Below are 16,468 nucleotides of genomic sequence, written 5' to 3'. Positions count from 1 at the left end.
GTCTTGCAGAAGATACCTCAGATTCATAGCTGGCTCAAAGCATTACCAATTCTCTGCACTGCCCTTTGGCTTATTTACTGCGCCCAGGGTTTTCACAAAATGCCTGGCACCAGTAATTGCATTTTGTAGACAAAAAGGAATTCAAATATATCCCTACTTGGACGACTGCCTTATTCAAGCAGAGAGCAAGGACATTCTTCTAAGGCATCTGGCGTTTGTAAAAAGATTACTAATTTGCCTAGGGTACACAGTAAACGAAAAGAAATCAAAACTATTGCCCTCTCAAGAGATAATATTCCTGGGTGCAAGCTTAAATACAACTGCCCAGATGGCCTATCTCACGCCAGACAAGCAAAGGTAACTTACTCATTACTTTCAAATGATGGCAACAAAGACCCAGCTACCTGCAAGAAAAATTCTGCAGGGCCTGGGCTTCATGGCATCCTGCATTCTACTAATTCATATGCAAGAATGCATATGAGGAAACTACAATGGTATCTAAAAACTGTTTGGACTCAACATTGCCACAGCCTAGAAACCATCATAACTTTAATTCCCTGCCTACAACAGGAGTTTCGATGGTGGTCCCAGGCCTGTCACCCCAAAAGGGACAGCCTTTCACCTTACACACAGCCAGGCAAACAGTAACAATGGATGCATCGGATTATGCCTGGGGGCCACATATGGCAGGAAAATGTATTCAGGCCACGTGGCCCAAGGAACAAATGCATCTTCACATCAATCAAAAAGAGATGCTAGCTGTACAGAATGCCCTGACGGCTTTCAAGGACCTACTACATCCAGGACGGACAATACCACAGTTATGTGGTACATAAACAAGCAAGGGGGCACACATTCCTACCCCCTCTGCAGGCAAGCCATGACTTTGTGGAACACAGCACTGACCTATCAAGTACATCTGCAGGCAGAATTCCTGCCAGGAACAAAAAATAACACTGGCAGACTAAGCAGAAATCTCATGGATCCTCACGAATGGAAACTAAATCCGCAGGTGTTCAGCATGATAAGGAAATGGGGATGCCCGGACATAGATCTTTTTGCCTCCCCTCACAATTGCCAACTACAGAAATTCTGCACAAGAACTTATCACTCTCAAGCATGGAAAGTGGATGCTCTATCATTCAGCTGAAAAACCCTGACAGTTTATGCCTTCCCTCCACTGCCTCTTCTTACCAAGGTGCTCCTAAAAGTCAGACGAGAGGCCAAAAATGATCCTGATTGCCCCAGACTAGCCACGCCAGCACTGGTACCCAATCCTAAAGAGCTTGTCTCAAGGACCAGCCTGGCCTTTACCTCAAATTCCTCATCTTCTGACTCAACAAAACAATCAGATTCTGCACAGTCAACTCAGAACCTTAAATCTGTCAGCATGGCAGACAATGTAGCCACTCAGACTGCGCCTCTCTAAAGCTGTTATGGATGTCATTTTAGAAGCCAGGAGGCCCAGCACTAGGAAACTTATGCAGAAAAATGGAAGAGATTCTATGCTTGGAACCAGGCACAAGGGCTGGAACCACTTGTTCCAAATATACCTCAGATTTTACAATACCTAACTGAGATGCTGGACAAAGGCCTATCCTTCTCATCAATTAAGATCCATGCCTCTGCCATTTCAGCTCATTACAGTACGGAACCTCCTATTTTTTCACATCCTCTACTAAGACAGTACCTCAGAGGGGCAAAAAACATAATAACCCCAAGGAGAGCACCTATACCAACTTGGGATCTCAATTTTGATTTAGAAAAGCTCACACTGCCTCCTTTTGAACCAGCCAGCACAGCTGATATAAAATTATTATCATGGAAAACTTCTCTGCTCCTAGCAATAACTTCAGCAAGAAGAGTCTCAGAGTTGTTACAGGCATTAATGGCTGTGGAACCTTTCATCATTTTTCACCAGGACAGGGTTTCTCTTAGGACAAACCCAACATTCATGCCAAAGGTGGTTTCCAATGTGGCTCTTAACCAAACCATTCATTTCCCAACTTTCTAACCAAACCCCCAGAATAATGGGGAGAGACTTCTGCACGCTTTGGACATACACAGACAGCTACGATTCTACTTGGACAAAACAAAAGCTTTCAGAAAAACTGAGCAACTGTTTGTAGCCTATGCTGCAGGATCACAAGGAAAGCCTATCACAAAGCAGACTACTTCAAAATGGATAGGACACTGCATTCGCTTCTGTTATGCACAACATGGCAAATCAGTGCCTAAGGGCATTAGGCCACATTCTACCAGAGCAGCAGCCTGTCTCAGAGGAGTACCAACCAAAGACATTTTAGAAGCTGCAACCTGGAGTTCAGTGCACACCTTCACCAAGCACTACCACTTACCTCTCTACTGTAAATCCAGAGCAGGCTTTGCCACTGAAGTTCTGCAGGGCCTGGTAGCCTCTCCTAATCCTATTTAGACCCAGCCGCCCAACCTCAGCTTTGGGATTCAACCCAAGTGTAATGACTGCAACAGTGAAACACGATGAACATAGTACAGTTGTGTACCTACCATAAATGTAGATGTTAGAGTGTATTCACTGTTGCAGTCCATGTTACCCACCCACCATCCCCCTCTTTCTTTGCTGGGACTTTTCTGTACTTCTCAACTCTATACAACCTATGTGGTGTATTTGCTTGTAGATGTAGGAAATGTTTATATTAGTACATGCATGCTTTTTGGCATCATTTATTCTTTTCAGCCTTCCTATCTGGGGGCACCTGACATCTGGGGCAAGAAAAACTGAAGAAAATGGTGTCGGTTGCGTCTTTTATACCCCCTGGCGCACTGACGTCAGGGAAGAGGCGACAGCAACCGACGCCAGACCTAGACTTTGGAACTCTGGCCGACTGCGGGTATTACCCAAGTGTAATGACTGCAACAGTGAATACACTCGAACATCTACATTTATGGTAGGTACACAATTGTACTTTAACCTGGAAGGATGGAAGTTTTGGAAATGGGTTTATAGCTTCCAGATGCTATGACACATCTTAGCAAAGCTGTGTGTGTGTGTGTGGGGGGGTAACACGTGCAAGATTCTGGCTCAGTTTATAGTAAAGGTGGGAGTAGTGTGGTAACCAGAAGTCAGATCACCAGATGTATGGGGTGTCATTCTGTAATCCAGCACTGAAATGATATTTTAATACTGGATGAGGCAGAAGTCTCAGGGGGCAGTCTGATTTTGAAACCTGACCAAGAAGGATCGCTCACCCACTTCATTTTGCTTTGCTGTAGTAGTTGAACTAGGGAACAGTGATTCTTTAGATCAGTCAGGACAATATAGTGAGATTAGTTTAGTTTCACAGAGATACAGAAAAACAGTACTTTCTCTCTGTGTTGTTTTTAATATTTCCTGTGATTGAAACACGGGTGTTTTATTCTAAATAGATATTTAGTATTTTCAGATTCTTATTATTTATTAAATATATTTAAGCTTCTTATTGTGACTGATCTTTTAGGTAATATTTTAACCTTTGAGAGTACTTGTATTTATTTGGTGATACTGTGGCTGCTTCTGAAAGCTTTGCTGCATTGGTCAAACACTAACATTTGTATTTGTTTTAATTTTATGAAGTATAATTAGATAACCTAGTAAGACCCTTAGAGTAGCTGGCTTTGAAGTGTTCTGGTGGTTTCTACTTTATAGTCTGGGCAGAGGGAGCATAGCTGGTAAATATGTGTCAGCCTTTCCAGTGTGTGTGTGTGTGTGTGTGTGTGTGTGTGTGTGTGTGTGTGTGTGTGTGTGTGTGTGTGTGTGTGTGTGTGTGTGTGTGTGTGTGTGTGTGTGTCTGTTAGAACAGGGACAGAGAGCACTGGTTTCACAGAGTGGGTGGTAGAGGACTTGACTTGGAACACTCTACCGAGGACTCAACTCTACAGCTGTGGTTAGAGTGGAGTCTTTATTTTCAGTCCTGGTGGGAGAAAGGGGGAAACCCAGTCCCAGGACGGGAGTGTGTTCCCTGTGTGCTCTTAAGGGAGATTGTGCTTGCTGCCAAGAGCTGCATCTGGAAATACTGTGTGTGTCTATTTTTTTTTTCTAAGTGAGCGTCCCACAGTGAGGATTGAGGCTCCTTGATTACTGGCCCAGAGGAGGGACGTGTCACCCTGAACTGTCATTTAATAGATAAGGGGCAGTAGTGTTTATCAGTACATTATACATACAGTCTTGAAATGTTCTTAAGAATATGGAAACGTATGTATTCCCGATACATGTTTTAAACGTTGCATTCAGAACTGTACTTCAGCTTTTGCACATTAAGCAGTAAATGGGTCATTCTGTGTAGTACAGAGCATTAAGGTGGGTTATCCTGTGGTATCAGAATTTCTTTAATGACCATTCACATATTGCACTATTCTGTGTAAGCCAGTTAACATGCCAGTACTCCTCAGTCCCCCTGGAGTGGGGCATTCAGTCAGTTAATGACAGAAGTAAAAGCTCTTGTTTTTAATCACTTGTTTAAGGAGATTGTGCTCTTTATCCACTATGTAGGGAAATGGCAAACTTGGCAGTGGAAATGGCAAACTTGGCAGTGGAAGTGGCCCTTATTTACCATGGGTACCATACTATAACAAAGTGTCCAGAGTTTTATTGCTCTCTCTTGGATCAAATGCTAAACAGACGTCCCAGGTCCCTGACTTAATGACATCTTAGGCGGATGTAAATGATTCTGTGGCGCTTACGTAAAAGAGCAGGGGAATCTCCCTGGTGTTCTGGCTAGATTTCCGTTAGTCTGTATAAAGCCCACCTCAAGTCCTCTTGAGACTGGGTCATAGATGTAGTGGGACTAATAAGTCAGCAAGATTTGAATGACTGGAGTCTGTGCTCCCTAGTTCAAAGGCTGAACGACCGGAGTCTGTGGTCCCTAGCTCAGCAACCTTCAGAAAGACTTCCTTTCTTAACCATCAAACTTGTATTATTTGTCTTGGTTTTTAAGGACCCTAGTAGACTGCAGTAGTATTGTAAAGAACTGGTTGTGGCTTCAGACATCCTTGCTATAACAGGCCTACACAGTATGGAAAGGATTTTTTTTTATCATTTTCTTTTTTAATGTTAATGGCTTTGTTAGTTCATTTATAATATTATGTGCATTCCGTAAAGCAAGATGTTGTAATTTGCTGCATTCATCAGATAACGGTTTGTCTCATCTTTTCTTGTTTGCAGGTGATCATGGCTACCAATCGAATTGACATTTTGGATTCAGCACTACTCCGGCCAGGTCGAATTGATAGAAAAATTGAGTTTCCTCCTCCAAATGAAGAGGTATATCATTTCTGTCGGGGGGGCTCAATTAGTGGTTGTTTTCTTATGGAGCTGAGAAAGACGTACAGGTCATGTTTTCCATTATTGAGTGGACGTTAATGTAGAGCATCCATGGCCAAAGATGTGAATAGTGGTGGTGGTCTAGAGTAAAGATGCCTGCATGAGATAGGAAGTGGTTGCATTGTTTACTACTGTTCTGGCCAGGTATTTAAACTCTGGTTCAGTTTCTGTGCCTTGAGTTGCTCACTGCCTAGCATAAGGTATTTATGTAGTAATAATGCTCACTGCCTCGCATGATATGGTATTTATGTAGTAGTAATGCTCACTGCCTCGCATGATATGGTATTTATGTAGTAATAATTCTCACTGCTTAGCATGAGATGGTATTTATGTAGTAGTAATGCTCACTGCCTAGCATGATATGGTATTTATGTAGTAGTAATGCTCACTGCCTCGCATGATATGATATTTATAGGTTAGTACTAAGCTAACTGCCCTTTCGAGCCATTTTAAGCTTAGCCAATTATCCCTTATGAGACTCAAACCCTGCACCTTGTGTTTGTAAGGCAAACACCTTTAACCGTTAGGCCACCCTCCCAATTTATGCAGTAGTAATGCTCACTGCCTCGCTTGATATGGTATTTATGTAGTAGTAATGCTCACTGCCTTGCATGAAATATTTATGTAGGAATAATGTTGAAAAAAAGTAAAGTTTCTATCACTGCCTAGCATGATATGGTATTTATGTAGTAGTAATGCTCACTGCCTCGCATGATATGGTATTTATGTAGTAATAATTCTCACTGCCTCGCATGATATGGTGTTTATGTAGTAATAATTCTCACTGCCTAGCATGATATGGTATTTGTGTAGTAATAATTCTCACTTCCTCGCATGATATGGTATTTATGTAGTAATAATTCTTACTGCCTCGCATGATATGGTATTTATGTAAATGCTCACTGTCTAGCATGATATGGTATTTATGTAGTAGTAATCCTCACTGCCTCGAATGATGTGGTATTTTTGTAGTAGTAATGTTGAAAAAAGTAAAGTTTGTATTTTGGAGATGATATGATCTCATTGGCAGAAACTGTTTCCCTTTTTATAGAGGGGTCTAGGAAGACTATTTCATTGGTCATAAGAACAAAATTACTTAATGTTAGCTAGCTGCTTGCTGCAGTTTATTCTGATAAGGACAGGCAGATGGACATCACAGCCCTGTGTGTGTGTAACTACATACTCAGTATGCAGGAGACGGGCATTAATGCATTAGATTTAGGGCACATCTAGAAATTTCCGTACATTCGTGACAGAAGTAGTGCAAAGTGTTCATGTGCTGTTTTATGTCAGAGCTGCTCTGCGTACAAGAGCAGTAAATTCTCTCCCCAGGATAAATCATGTGAGCTGATCTCTTAAACTCTTTGAGAAGGAGGGTGATAGTAAAATTGGAAGCTGTAGTGTCTGATCCTGTGTGGTGTGTTATCAGTACCTTGATTACTTTTGAATTGGGTTAGGCAATGTTAAGACATTTGTAAGTACAAGTCTCTGTGAGGGGAAGGGGGTAGGAGCCTATAGACTATACAGGATGCTTGGGTTGGAGGTAGTTTGGTTGTTGTTTGCACAGTGGTGCTCCAAAGAGTGAACATGGGTCATAAGTAATTTTATCTTCTTTGTCTTTATAAGTTTATTCTTGCGTAGATTATCAGTTCTAGTGAGGTATTTTTTCCCATGCAGTTGTCTGCAGAATCCCCTAGGTTGAAGTAGGGTTAGCTCCTTCAGGTAAGTTCCTTATCTCAGCTCTTACGGATAGAGATAATTCAGATCTTTAAACTGTTCCTCTGAGTAAGATACAGTTGTGATGTTTCACATTCCTTTCTTTCTGTGAAATCTGTAGACAGAGTTTTTTGGATACTGGAGTAGAATCATTTGTCATAAAATCTTGTAGTATTTTAAAAAATGTCCGGGCGTGTTAAAAGTGCAGCTACCTTTTTGTTCACAAGCTAATATTTGTGCAGTTTCTGACTGAGAATTAGGTTTGTTGTGCTGTCTCAAGAATTTTCTGTAGGTCTGATATTGTAAATCTGCATCTGCAAGAAGTAGTAGAACCCACATGACACCAGTCACTAGAACCACTCAGTACCAAAGACTTTCCAAGACAATAGACTCAACCCCTGTACCATAATGCATTGCGCCCTACCGTTGTCCTATTTCTTTACACTGCAAAAGTTTTTAAAAGCAGTTCAGCTGCTTCAAAACATTGAGTATTTTTTTCAGATGCTTTCTTCAGTTCTTATTTTGTCTCCCTTAATCAAGTTATTTTCCCTAATATTCTTACCTCGTGGATTGGCTCATACCAAGTGTTTTGTAAACCCGCTTTTCTTATATATACATTTTGACAAGTTCTCTTCCTTCTGTTGCCTTGCTTTGTCCTGTACCTGTCTGTAAGTGTGAATTTTTGAAGCATTTTGTATGATTCCTTTCCTCCAATCCCACATTTCCTGTATCTGTTCTTTAATTGAGCAGCTTTCATTATTTGAATATTTTGTTTGTATAGGCTTTCTTCTTGATTTCTTTCCATGTGATTTGTTCCTCTGGCTGCTTCACTGTTCTGCCTTTTAGTACTGGTTCATGCAACACTGTTTTACCTGTACAGTTGCACAGACTTGCCTAGCTAAAGTTTGTTTTGCTTTCCTAAACCTGATTAAGTGTTGTGGCCACGGTGGTGCAGCGGTTAGCGTTGCCGCCTCACAGCAAGAGGTTCCCCGGTTCGATTCTCGGCTGGGGTGCCTTCTGTGCAGAGTCTGCATGTCCTCCCTGTGGTCGTGTGGGTTTCCTCCCACATCCCAAAGATATGCAGTAGGTGGATTGGACACTCTAAATTGGCCCTAGCTGTGAGTGTGTGCGTGTGTGTGCCTTCTGTGGAAGGTTGGGCGCCGGGCTGACAACTCGACACGGTAAAAACTCCACTGCCAATCATGAGCGGACAGATGATCCGCTGTGGCGACCCCTAACCGGGAAAAGCCGAAAGAAGAAGATGTACTGCCCCGCATATCCTTCTTCATATGTGCTAGCTGTACTGGGGTTTTCAGTTCAGCTAATAGCCACTGTTAGAGCTTACTTTTACTGTGTCACATTGCATGATAACAGCCATCACATGGTAGCCTTAGCTATGTATTAGGCCTCAAATCATGTGGACCATTTGTAGCCCAGTCTCAAAATATTAATGAATACTACATGAGTAAATACTACCTAATTTTGTCCCCTACCAGTGAGAGTTTCAAGAGCCAGTCCAGGAGTGACTTTTTCACTAAGAGATTTAAACTGAGTAATATGTTTAGACAAATATGCACCAAAAAGAGCATTATTTTCTATATGTTTAGACAAGTACATACCGAAAGGGACATTTGTTCTATGTCTGAAGGAGGCGTGCTCGTGGGTTATATCTCCCCTTGACAAGCTGATATGCCCTTGGTAAACAGCCTGGCTATGTAAAAGGATTTTAAAATTGAATACATGCTGGTGAAAGGATAGCTTATTGTCAGTGAAAGTACCCAGGTCCCTAATAATGGTGTTCCCTTTCAAAGGTATGTCATCTTTGTGGTAAGTGCTTGGGCGCCCATATTTGCCAAAGGACACAATACCATATTTCTTGGCATTTATTTTACAGCCGTAGCCCAGGCACAGTTTGTTTGCATGTGTTAGGCTTTCTTGGAGAATCAAGAAGTTCGTACGAGAGAGTGACCGCTCCATGTTTGCACTTATCTGTAAATGTGGTCAGCCACCCTGATATGGTAGCCAGAGTTGAGAAGTACACAAGGAAGTTTAAACTGACAATTATTTTTATATTGTAGCTAGTTGTTAGCTTCTTACTTTTGGCTAACCAGAGTGTGTTTCTACAATTAAGAAGGCTGGGACTGCTGTTCTAGTGACTGTAGTAAAGTAGCCTGGTCAGTTCGAGTTGGCAGACGCACAGGGACGCTTAAGAAGAGATTGTTTCATCAGCCAGAGGGCGTTTTAGGGAATTAGCGGTGGTGGTGCTGTGGTAGCGTTGTTGCCTTACAGTAAGACACTGTCCGGTTCAATTCTCAGCTAGAGCGTCTTCTGCGTAGAGACATGCGTGAATGGGTGTACCTTCGTTGAAGGTTGTGCGTCAGGGCTGGTAACTCAGCACTTAAAAATCAGTTACCAATCATTAGCAAACCAGAGTTCCGCTGTGGCGACCCCTAACCCGGGAAAAGCCGAAAGACGCAACAAAATGTTAGGTGTTAATCTGCATTTGAGAGCTACTTTTGCTGTGCTTTTATGTTTAAGATGTTCCAGGTTCATCCATCTTGTGTCAGAAGATGTTTACCTGGTCTTTCTGAGGTGAGCACTACAGAGAGCTCAAAGTATAATTGTTTATTGGTCAGAGGGTACTGAAGTACATTTTCGGCTTTTTTTCTATCCGCTATAAATTTGAGAGTTCAAGCTGTTCAATGCTTTGTGGCAGTTATTGGTACCCTGTATAGTAGCAAAGTTGTAGACACCACTGTGGAGATCCCTGTAAGACAACTGTGGTGACCCCTGTAAAACCAAGACCCTAAATCATAATATCCCAACCCTAAATGAGGTTCTGACAACATGGATTTGCAATTTCCTAACACCTCTGTGGCCATTCAGTTGGATATGGGCATCCTGAGAAGAAAGTAGCAATTGTCTCATAAACTCTGCACCTTTTTAATCATTGAACTCACAGTATGTGAGAGATCTACATACATAAGGGTTGGAAGATGGCCTAATGGTTAAGGTGCAAGGTTTGAGTCTCTCAAGGGATAATTGGCTAGGCTTAAAATGGCTCTCAAGGGCAGTTAACTTAGTACGAACCTATGAACCTTGGAGGCAAAAATCTTGCTTAGAAACAAGGTTGTCAGGAGCACAAACACCCCTCACCACACACACAGAACTTCATATGCTAAGGCACTTAAAAGAAACCTTTCCAAACCTCAAAGACCTTTTAAGTCATCAAATGGCAGCTCCTACCCTCAGCAACCACTAAATTACACACTAAAAGCAACATAATAACACAAGCTTACACCCAATGATCCCCCTAGAACAAAGCCCATAAGGCAAGCCAACACTTCACCCATTACTCTCGTCATAGGAGATTCTGTTATCCAACACACACAGATACTCCTGTCACTAGGATGGACAAGAAGGTAACTGTTGTTCTGCAGTATCACTCACGCACTCAAGTCGCTGCACCACAGATACCAATATCATTCTTTCGTGGTCCATGTGGGTGTAAGTGACCTAAGGCGTACATCACTGGACTTTATGAAAAAGAGACATTATGTATTTCTTTGAATCTGTCACAGGCTTTGCAGTGAACAGCATTTTACCTTCACTAAGGATAATGCCACAGAATGATTTATTTTAATAATTGACGTAGTTTCTGGTGTCACTCCAGGAGAATCCAGTATCTATTAGCATGGAGAGATATGGTTAAGCGAATACATTGCTTTTGCCAAGGTTTTTCTGCAGTTATCCCCTCAGACTTTCAGTTATTGTCTAAAACTTTATCCATCCCCTTAGAACCTTTTTTGGCAGTATCAAAATGACAACACTGTCAGCTTAGAAAAAACATCTCAAAGCAACCTTAAGGTGTTACTACTCAGTGCTAAGTGCCTAAACAAGAAAATCCACACCCTACAAGCTTTCCTCACTCTGGAGAATGTAGATATCTGTGCTGTTACAGAGACATTGTTTAAAGCTGCAGAAAGTACTCTGGCAGTGCCAGCAGCAGCACAGGGAGGGGATAAAGGTGGGGGTGTCTCGATCTACATTAGCAGCAAATACAACTGTAGGTTGGTTAAACAGAATGACTTCTTGGAGTTCATCCATTTCCACATCTCCATAGGCAAGGTTCGTTATCGCATCCTAGCCAGGTACAGGCCCAGAAAGCTCACAACTCTTGCCTTGATCTTCTAGAGGCACTCGCCATCCAACCAAGTACTGTATTTATGCAAAAAAAAAAATCCCCCCCCCCCCATCCTTTTTTGAGCATTCCTTAGCCTCCTCAGTAAGAACTGCCCTTTTTTTCCCCAGAGGTACTTTGGGACCTGTTGGCCCAAGGAACTATTCTAGAAGTTCTAACTTCTCAGAGGGGGAATGGGTTTTGCTCCAGAATGTTCTTGGTCCCCAGAAAAAAAAATGCTCCTAGAGACCTATTCTGGATCTGTTAGCTAAATGCCTTTTTGAAGGTTCCTTCTTTTCGGATGCTATCCCTTCAAACCTTGATGTTCTTCATCTCACATTGCTGCAGTCCTTACATATGGGTAGTCCATGGTATGCAGAAGCAGCGGCTGCGCCCGCCGTCACGTTTGAAATTTTTTGAATCGGAGTTTCAGACCATTATTTTATGTTTTTTACGGATGTCAGAAAAGTGAATAACTGTATTTTTATCATTTTGTGTATTCCTTGTTTTGGGGCCTAGTCTCAGGGGAGACTTTTTGCAGGAGGTGGTCTCTCAGGAGGCAGGTCTTCCTAGGTGGTTTGCCTTCTCCCTTCTGTTCCAAGGCTTCTCCCAGAGGCAGGCCAGTTTCAGCTTCTGTTGGTGTCACTCCTAGTTCAGATGCTTAAAATGGCAGAATTTAATTTACTCTGATGATTAGTCTATGCCCCCTCCTGATAAGAGGCCTAGGGTGGAGCCAGAGTTGGGAAGTTTTGAGGAACATTTTAAGTGGGAGGGTCAGGACTTGATGATTCTAAGAAAAAGGCTAGGGGAGTTTTGTTGTTACAGCATAGCCCTTGGCTATACCCTGTTCTCTGGATTGTTGTGGAAGATGTGTTTGCAGCTTCACTTAATCCTGATTCTTCTCTGCTCCTGCCCTTTTTAAAGGATAGGTATTACAGGGTGCCCTGAGGCTCATAAATATGTCAGGGACCTAAGGAGGCCTCTGTAAAAAAAAATTGTTAAAAATCTAGAAAGAGAAAGAAGCCAGAGAGATTGGAGGGGAAAGAAAAGTCTCTTCATTCTACCTTAGCTATGAGAGGGGCTTGAAATTGCCAGTTTATATGTTGAAATATCAAAACTTTATTCTTGCAAGATTTGGTGCTGTCTCTGAACAAGTGGGTAAGCATTCATTACAGTGTGGTTTTGATGCTGATCATCTGACCATGTTAATTTGAAGATCCTTCCTTTTGCAGTCCCGTGGTGTGTTCACCTTCACCTGTGGTGAATCAGTTTGAAGAAATGAAAAGCGCTAAGTCTATGCAGGTTGTTAAAGATTTTTGCAAGTTCAGCGAGTTCTTTCAGGCAGCAGAACAGGAGTTCACCTGCACAATCTTCTCGGGGAGGGGCAGGGCTGTAGTCAAACAAACAGGCCCAATCTTTTTTTTTGCCAGATCCTTCTTGCCTTGGCAGCACCTTTTTGGGAGGAGGTTTACACTCTTTCAGGAAAATTGGATGTTGATTACCCAAGACAAATGGGTATTGGATATATCATTTTAATAAAGTTTTTTTTCCATTCCTTGCCTCTCTCTTTCAGCATGCGGCGGTTCCTCCTCAAGCAAGACTAGAGGCTCGCAAACAAATTTCTCTACTACTCAAATAGGGGCCATACAAGCGGTTCCTCTGCCAGAAGTGGTGTTTCTAGTACCAAATCCATCTCACCACATATCTGGACATTCCCAAGTTCAAAACCTCTGCTGGGCAAAGATCACTGGATGGTGACTCTGCATATTCCTATCAGGCCCAGTTGCAGGAAGTATAGTGGTAGCTTTCTTCAGGCTAAGAGATACAGATCTATCCTTATTTGGACGATTGCCTGATACTAGCCCAAGAAAAGGGCGAACTTCTTCATCATTTACAGTATGTGATGGCAGTGTTAAGATGCCTGGAAATAAAGTCCAGTCTAGACTGAATACAGCATCCCAGATGGCCTTTTGACCCCGGACAAACAAAAGAATCTTTCTTTACTTCCACCAGTTGTCTCATCAGTCCAGGCTGACTGCAAGGACAGTCCTTCAAGCCTTGGGGTTCAATGCCAAACTGCATAGGAAGCTACAATAATGGTCTATAAAGAATGTATGGACAGCACTGAAAGATTTGAGATTTGTCATTCTCAAATAATACCTTGCATTCAAAGGAATTTTTGTGGTGGGCTCAGGAATGTCACCTAAACAAGGGACTCTCTGTGACCGTCAGATTTTAACGACAGATGCCTCAGACAAAGCTAGCTCATCTAAATGGAAAATGGATACAAGAGCCAGACTTCAACATCTACATATCAACTTGAAGGAGATGTTAGCAGTCCAATTTGCATGATAGCTTTCAAGGATTTACTTTTTCCAGGGCAGGTGTTGATTCAAACAGACAACACAACTGTCATGTGGTACATCATCCTCTATGCAGACATACAAGCAATGATTTTGTGGACTGCTCTCTCAGTTTACAGCCTAATTCTCAGGCAAGGTTTCTGCCAGAAGCACAGAACTCCTTAGCAGATGTGTTGAGCAGACAAATTATGGATCTCATGTATTCAGGTTGAGCAGTGTATGGGGAACTCAGACATACAGGTTGACACAGTGTTATGGGGAACTCCAGACATACATCTGTTCACCAGCTGCAAAGTTTTGCACAAAAAGGTTTCATCCCTCAGCCTGGAAAGTGGATGCTCTCTCATTCAATTGAGCAATCTTCAAGTGTATGCCTTTCCACCTCTGCCTCTCCTCCCAAAGGTACTGCTGAAGGTCAGACAGGACAAGCCAAACATGATTTTAATAGCTCAGATTGGGCCTCGACAGCACTGGTACCCATTACTGAGAGTCTGGTACAGGAGCCTCCATGCCTTTGCTGCATTTCCTCACCACCTTGTCTCAGGAGAACGGTCATTTACTCAATGTCAAACTTCATTCTCTACATCTGACAGCCTGGCATATTCTGGTTTAAACCCTGAGGGTCTCAGCTTCCACAACAAGTTTTGAATGTTATTTTGGGCCAGAAGGCAAGGCCTACAAGGAAGTTTTTACGAGATAAATGGAGGAGATTTTTATTTTGGAGTACAGCAAAGGACTTTGATGTTTCTAAACTGAGTTATTGGACAAAGGTTTGTCCTATAAAGGTTCATGCTGCAGCAATCTCTGCTCACTATGACTGTGACCCACCATTATTTTCTCAGCCTTTGTTTAAGCAATTCCTAGGGGGCAAAGAATAAGACCCCCCCCAGAGAGCTCCTACTCCTGCTTGGGATCTCAATTTTGTGTTGAAACTCACCTCTACAACCTTTTGAGCCTGCAGCATCGGCAGAGTTGAAATATTTATCTGAATTGCAGGCCCTTATGGCAGTTGAGCCTTTCTTAATTTTCCACAAGGATAGTTCTTTTATGCCTAAAGTGGTTTCTAGTGTGGCTTTAAACCAAACTATTCATTTGCCTACTTTTTCAAACCCCCAAAAAAAAAGGGAAAAAATTTTTTCATGCCCCCCCAAAAAAAAGGGGAAAAGATTTTGCACACTTTGGATATACACAGACAGTATATTATTTGAGCAGAACTAAAGGGTTCAGGCAGTCTCAGCAGTTATTTGTTTCATTTTTTTTGGGTTCTCAGGGCAAGCCTGTGTCAAAACAAACTATTTCTAAGTGGATTGGTTTTTGTATTGCTTGTTATTCCCATCATGGTAAGGAGATTCCAGCTGGGATTAGGCCTCATTCCACTAGGGCTACTGCCACTTCTACAGCTTTTTAAGGGGTGGCTACTAAAGATATTTTGGAAGCAGCTACTTGGAGTTCAGTGCATACTTTCTCTAAGCATTACCACCTTCCACTTTACTCTAAATCTAGGGCTGGATTTGCAACTGCAATTTTACAAGGCATGTTGGCAGCTCCTAATGCTTTATAGTTTTGCCATCCTCCCTTACCTCTGCTTTGGGATTCTACGGACTGCAGCAATGTGAGATGAAGAACATAGTACAGTTTTGTACCTACCATAAATGTAGATGTTCAAGATCCACATTGCTGCAGTCCCACTTACCTCCCTCCTTCCCTGTTGTTGAAGGTGGTGTGTGGGTTGTGTTGTGTCATATTGTAAATATGGTTAGTGCACGGGTGGTCGGTTGGGTTTTGCTGGTTTTTGGCTTTGGCCTGTCTTGTTAGGGCCTTCTGACATCTGGGGCAAGAAAAGACTGAGGAAATGACGTCGGTCATGCGCTTTTGTACCCTGACGTCCTGATGTCAGTTTGGACTACCCATATGTAAGGACTGCAGCAATGTGGATCTTCGAACATCTACATTTATGGTAGGTACAAAACTGTACTTTTCTTCTTTTACTTCCTCAGGCTTTTCTAGTTTCCCTGTAGCTCAAGGATGCTTAACTTCATATTCTTATTCACCCCCTTTTCAAGAAGTTTTTATGTTTCCCTGATGTTCATCGTGCATACAGCTGCAGGTCATAACAGATGGGTTTTCCTGCCGTCAGGTGGGTCCTCGGTCAGCCGAATTCCAAAGTCTAGGTCCGGCGTCGGATGTCGTCGCTTCTTCCCTGACGTCAGTGTGACAGGGGTATAAAAGAACCAGCCGACGCCATTTTCTTCAGTCTTTCTTGCCGCGGTGCCCGGCAGAAGCAGTTCGCAAGTGCCGGTCTGCCAGCTCCAGAGATTACGATTATTTTTCAACCAAGTCTTCTTGAAAGCTAAGTACCCGTTGGGGAAACTTTTCTTGCCTCAGACTGATGTCAGACAAAGTTAATAATTGCATTTCATGTGGGAAGCAAATACCGCATAAGGATTTTCATTCCCTCTGCATTCCTTGCTTAGGCCCAGACCACGACGTCTCGGCCTGTCGTTTCTGTGCTACATTCAACAGACGCACTATTAAGCATCGGGCGGAGTTCGCCCAACACTATTTTGGCAAAAAGTTTAATTACATTATGTCGTCGGATACTCCGACTCCAGTTTTGAGTAAAAGACGCAAAGATAAGGACCGACATACGAGGTCCGCGACTTCTACCGACACCACGCCAAAGCAGACTACAGGTGGTCCGGTTCTCAGCCAGGTGCCTACGCAGCCCCTGACTACCAATGACACTTCATTGGCGGTGTCTTCTGTGCCCGAGGTCGCAGGTTCTTCGGCCCACACCCCGACTACAGATACCGAAGCCACTCTTGGCGGTGAAACTCAGAGTTTAGACAGGCCTGCCACCTCTCAAGGTGT

The 16,468-nt window shown here is 42.7% G+C and overlaps 1 protein-coding gene across 1 annotated transcript in view; it reads left to right on the top strand.

Moving 5' to 3' along the window:
- Positions 1 to 16,468, top strand: part of PSMC5 (proteasome 26S subunit, ATPase 5) — a 468,796-nt gene that overhangs the window by 273,302 nt on the left and 179,026 nt on the right. The window contains exon 9 of the mRNA XM_044055381.1: positions 5,180 to 5,278. Coding sequence (XP_043911316.1) covers positions 5,180 to 5,278 — 99 coding nt within the window. The remainder of the gene's footprint in view (positions 1 to 5,179; positions 5,279 to 16,468) is intronic.

The sequence above is a fragment of the Protopterus annectens genome, chromosome 13.part0, assembly GCF_019279795.1.
Source record: "Protopterus annectens isolate FY-2018-M chromosome 13.part0, PAN1.0, whole genome shotgun sequence".
Lineage (NCBI taxonomy): Eukaryota > Metazoa > Chordata > Ceratodontiformes > Protopteridae > Protopterus > Protopterus annectens.
The sequence above is the reverse complement of the archived record's forward strand: the minus strand, read 5'-3'. Positions and strand labels throughout refer to the sequence as shown.